The following is a 4,909-nucleotide window of genomic DNA, read 5'->3' as shown; positions in this document are numbered from 1 at the left end:
AATTAAATCATTTAAAATTGTTATTAAATTGTTTACCTGGCTGAAGGAATTTTAAAAAATTCATCAGATTTAGATAGTTTTCCTCTACTTAAATACATGGCCTCCTCATATGATGGCAAAGATGGATCTCTAATTTTATTCGAACAAGTTTGACAATCAATAAGTGCTTCATAAGCAGGAGGAAGCGTCTGACAACTGTCGTTTCTACTTTCGATTTGTAATTGATCCGGTCGCTGAGTTAAATGTTGAAAACCCTAAGTAATGAATTAAAACAATAACTAGCTTTTAATTAAAACTCATATGTTTAATAAGTGATCGATAAAATTTTTTTTACGATAACATTATTTTAGTAACAAAAAAAAAAAATGATTTACCCTAAGAAGTGCACGTTGCCGACTTAACATTTTACTCAATGTTTTTCGACGTAAATATAAAATACTTTTAACAGCTATCATTAATCCTGAACAAATAAATATCGGACCCACCAACCACATATGCCCTAAATTAGAAAACAAATACCCATCGATATTACCAAGGGCTAGAACGGAAATATAACTTCCAACCGATAACAACATTACAGATAAGCCAAAGTACGAATAAGAAGTGCAATCACACTGATCTAAGGTATGTGGTTCTGGATAAATTTCTTCCATTTCCTGCAGCCGGCGCCGAATGTAAGAACATTCTAAAAGTGAGGTCATTATAAAAAATATACATACAAAATAATAAAGTTAAAAAACAAAAATATACATAGTAAAAAATTTATCAAAATGTATAATTCATTCCCTAACTTGGTTTTGTTTTTAAACTGACCAAGCTAGGACATCGCAAAGATTAATCAGTTTATGAATTGCCAACTTAATTAATGCCATAAATTTTTTGAAAATTTTTTTTAGCCAAATTTTGTTTTTTTTTTCATTTATTTATCGACATTTTAAAATTTAAATTCATTCTATATTTTTTGTAAAAAAAAAAATTTTTTTTGAAATTATTGTATGTGGTAATAGGGGTTTTTAGATAAAATTAAAACTTGTATTATCAGTCAAAGGCAATTTTTTTTTTTTTTTTTAAACAAGTTGGATAAACTGAAACCATTAAAAGTAGTTGTTTTGTGATTAGTTTATTACATATTATTTAATATTTTTAACTTCAGTTTTTGAAGTTTTAAAATACTGTATTTTGCAGTTTATAATGATAACTGATTTTTTTTTGTGATAATGTTTTCATATTTCTTAACGGCATTCATTGTTTTGTCAAAACTAGGTAAAGCAATTTAGTTAATATTCATATTTCAATTAGGTGCAAATAATAAACCTTTATTGAGTAAAATGTAATAAAAAAAAACGTACAGATTCAATAAATGTGAACGTTTGTCTTTCCCTTTTTTTGTGAAATATTAATTAGCGATCAATAAAACATAATTCCTAATTTTTGTAACAATACATTATTTATAAGAAATTTGGTTTTGGTTTGTTAAAATTTTTAAAGGTATATTTTGAAAAAGAAATATATATATATATATATATTTATATGTATTTAATTTTTTATTTGTTTTATTTTATTATTTTTCAATTGACATTTAAATGCTATTATATACATATACTTATTGCAAAAAATTGGTTTTTATATAAATATTGTATTTCAGTATTTTGACCAAAGTTAATTCCCATTATTGTTTTTTAAACTTTAACCTTAACTAATAATTTTTTCTAAAATCAGTTTCAGGTTATATTGTTGTACTCTCTGGTACTGAAAATGTAATTCAAAATGGTACAGCTTATTTTAAAGCTGAAGTTTTTGATGATGAGGGTTCTTTAAGCACTTCTTATTTTATATTTCATTGGAGTGACAATGCTTCACCACCTCATTCACATGAAATAGAAATTCAATCTCCAGCTTATTGGAATGTAACTTATGGTTTAGAATACCCTCCAAATGATTATGAAATTACTGTAAAAGTTCAAAAATCTATAATTGGAATCAGGACTACAGTTGATACAAAATCAATGAAACTCAAAGTTACCAAATATTTAGTTGGCGATATATTATTGAGTCAGGGAAATTTCACTAGGAAAAAATATGTTTCAAATGAAATGACAGTAAATCACACTATTTTACTTAAGGATAGTTATGTTAATTATGTAAAATCCAAAAATTTTATTAGAGTTTTTTGGTTTGTCGATTGCATTTATTATGGGCCAAAATTTAATTTCGAGTTTGATTTCAATTACACAAAAACTGATAAAATGCATTTTGTCGAAGCCATATTAATAGCTTCGAGTGTTTCAAATCTAATTAAAAAAAATGATGAATATTCTATTGAGGATAAAAATAATAAGACAAATTTAATAATTGGACAACCAAATGTTACTTCATCGAATAATATGAATGTAACAAAAGAAAATATATCATCAATTATTGAGGATGGAATTGATGAAGAATTAAAAATTTGGTTAAATAATTATAATTTATCCGTCAGCAAATCGAAGCCATATGGGTATTGCATTAATTCTTCTATTGTTCCTCAAATACCAAAATACACATATGGTTTTTTTAGAACAAATCTTACTGTAAAAGGTGAGTAATTTTTTGTATTTCATTGTTTTTCTTGTACTTTAATAAATTATGTATGATGCATTCATAATAGTTATTATCGAAATGATTTGATTGATTTCTTTTTTTTTTTTTTTTTCAGCTCCAGTTAAAATATCACCTATAAATGGAACAAATTGGTTAATGGATGGTGAAATATTAAACATAAATGTATCGTGTAATGGATCTTCTCCATATGCATTTTGCGTTCTCCTGAAATCCGGATTGTACAACATCACAGGAAACGAAACATGCAACGATGAAACAGTGATAAGAAATTGCAGTTTTGGAATTCAGCATTTATTTAAAAAACCATCAGAGTATACTTTAGTCGTGATAATATCAAACGCAGTATCAAGAGTTGTTAAACCCATCGCCGTGAATATATATAAAGTGAAAAAACATGCTCAGTTATCCGTGATTATCGTACCCGTTTCGTTTAGTTTAATCGCAACCATATTGATTATATTCGGGGTTGCTTATTACGTTCAAAGCAAACACAAATACACGATTGAAGTTGCGGATTTCGATTTTGGAAATCAAACGAGTAACATGGAATATAAATCATTTCGTGAACGTTTAAGAGAATCAATTAGCAATTCATTTTTAAAATCAAATGACTATTTGGATAACGATTCTTCTTGGTCAGATTCGAAACCTACGTCAAGAAAATATGGAAGTATGCAGTAATGAGTCAATCAATCAATCGAAATCAATTAAAAACTTTTTAAATTATTATTATTATTATTTTTGTATTATTTGTTTATTGATATATATATATTAAGAAAGTATTAAATATTATTTTGCGTTAATCTTATACGTGTTATTTTCTAATTTGCATTCATACATTTTTTTTTTTTTTTTTGCCGATTTTAATTATTTTTTTAAAATGAAGAACAAAGTTTTTAATTAAACATTATATTTTATAAATAAATAAATAAAAATTGAAAAAAGATTTTTTAATTAGGAATATATATACATACTTAAAAAAAAAAAAAATTTTTAATTTATTTTTTGGTTTAATTAAATAATAATATTTTTAGATCTCTTTATTTAAATTTTCAAACGTGAATTTTTTTGTACTTTTAAATCGAATGCCAAAACTTTAATAATGAATTCTATTATTATTATTATTATTATTTTAATTATATATATATATATTTATGTATTATGTAAAAAAAAAAAAAAAAAAATCTAATGAGAAATCAAAGTAAAAATAAAAGTAAAGAAATTAATGTTGCTAAAATGTGTGGGCTAAAATTTTTTTAAAACTGTGATATTATTCGTTATGCCCAAATTTAAATGGCCCAAACAAACAAACAAACAAACAAACAAACAATATCTATACGTTTGTTTTACACATATATTGTAGATTCAGTTGTTCACAAAAAAAAAAAAAAGAAAGACTGCGGGAAAATGGTTTTAAAAAAAATTTAAAAAAAATTTTTTTTTTTTTTTTTAATTTATACATTTATTCGTTATAATAATTTGATATTGTTTGAAAATAAATTTTTAATTATAATTTATATTATAAATAATATTTTTTGTAATAATAATAATAATGTAATTCATCCTTAAAAAACATTAAAAATATGATTTTTTTGTCTGTAACAAAAAACAACCAACAACAACAACGTGATTTATGTTTTTATAAATATTCATTAATATTTTATTATTATTATTATTATTTGCCTTTTTTTTGTCGGTTAAAAATTTTTTATTAAAAAAGTTAATAATAATAATAATAATAATAATATCAGCAAAAAATAAATTTGTCCGATTGAAAAATTTTACGCGTTACGTTCACATATTTCTGAGATATATTATTTATTTATTTGTTTAAATAATTACGTCATTTAATTTTAGATCAACTTAAATTTTTTTTTTTTTTTTAAATTTAGGTAACAAAAGTTTATAATTTTTTTTTTTTTTTAAACAAAAGATTTATAACGTTTAAACAAGTCAAATATTATCATGGACTTCGGTTGTTGTGTGAGTTTCAGTTGTTGTGTTCAACAGCTTGAAGCTTCAGGCAAAATTTAATAAAAAAAAAAAAAAAAACCAACAAAAAAGTTTTTGTAACGTTATTTAATTATGATTTATTAAATAATAAAATGATTTAGTGATAAATAATAATAATAATAATAATAATAATTTATTTTTTTTATAGAAATTATTAAGTTTTTTTTTAGTTTAATTTTTAGTTTTAAAAAAAAATTTTCCAACCATATTAACGGTAAATTTTATTTTATTTTATTTTTGTTTGTTTAAATAAATTTTTTTATTAAATTTTCGATAGATTAATGAGGTGGGGGAG

General features: G+C 23.0%; 2 protein-coding genes across 2 annotated transcripts; one reads left to right on the top strand and one right to left on the bottom strand.

Annotated features, from left to right (window-relative positions):
* Positions 1-32: 32 nt before the first annotated feature.
* On the bottom strand, positions 33-653 carry Phum_PHUM085030 (uncharacterized protein; the record flags this gene model as incomplete). Its single annotated transcript, XM_002423723.1, has 2 exons — positions 33-254; positions 375-653. The coding sequence occupies 2 exons, from the start codon at positions 651-653 to the stop codon at positions 33-35; spliced, it is 501 nt and encodes a 166-aa protein (XP_002423768.1).
* Positions 654-1,217: 564 nt separating this feature from the next.
* Positions 1,218-3,282, top strand: Phum_PHUM085020 (uncharacterized protein; the record flags this gene model as incomplete). Its single annotated transcript, XM_002423722.1, has 3 exons — positions 1,218-1,263; positions 1,720-2,577; positions 2,696-3,282. 3 exons carry the CDS (start codon positions 1,218-1,220, stop codon positions 3,280-3,282), a joined length of 1,491 nt encoding a protein of 496 aa, XP_002423767.1.
* Positions 3,283-4,909: the final 1,627 nt, after the last annotated feature.

This window comes from Pediculus humanus, genomic scaffold (assembly GCF_000006295.1).
Source record: "Pediculus humanus corporis 1103172107434 genomic scaffold, whole genome shotgun sequence".
NCBI classification, from domain to species: domain Eukaryota; kingdom Metazoa; phylum Arthropoda; class Insecta; order Psocodea; family Pediculidae; genus Pediculus; species Pediculus humanus.
The sequence above is the reverse complement of the archived record's forward strand: the minus strand, read 5'-3'. Positions and strand labels throughout refer to the sequence as shown.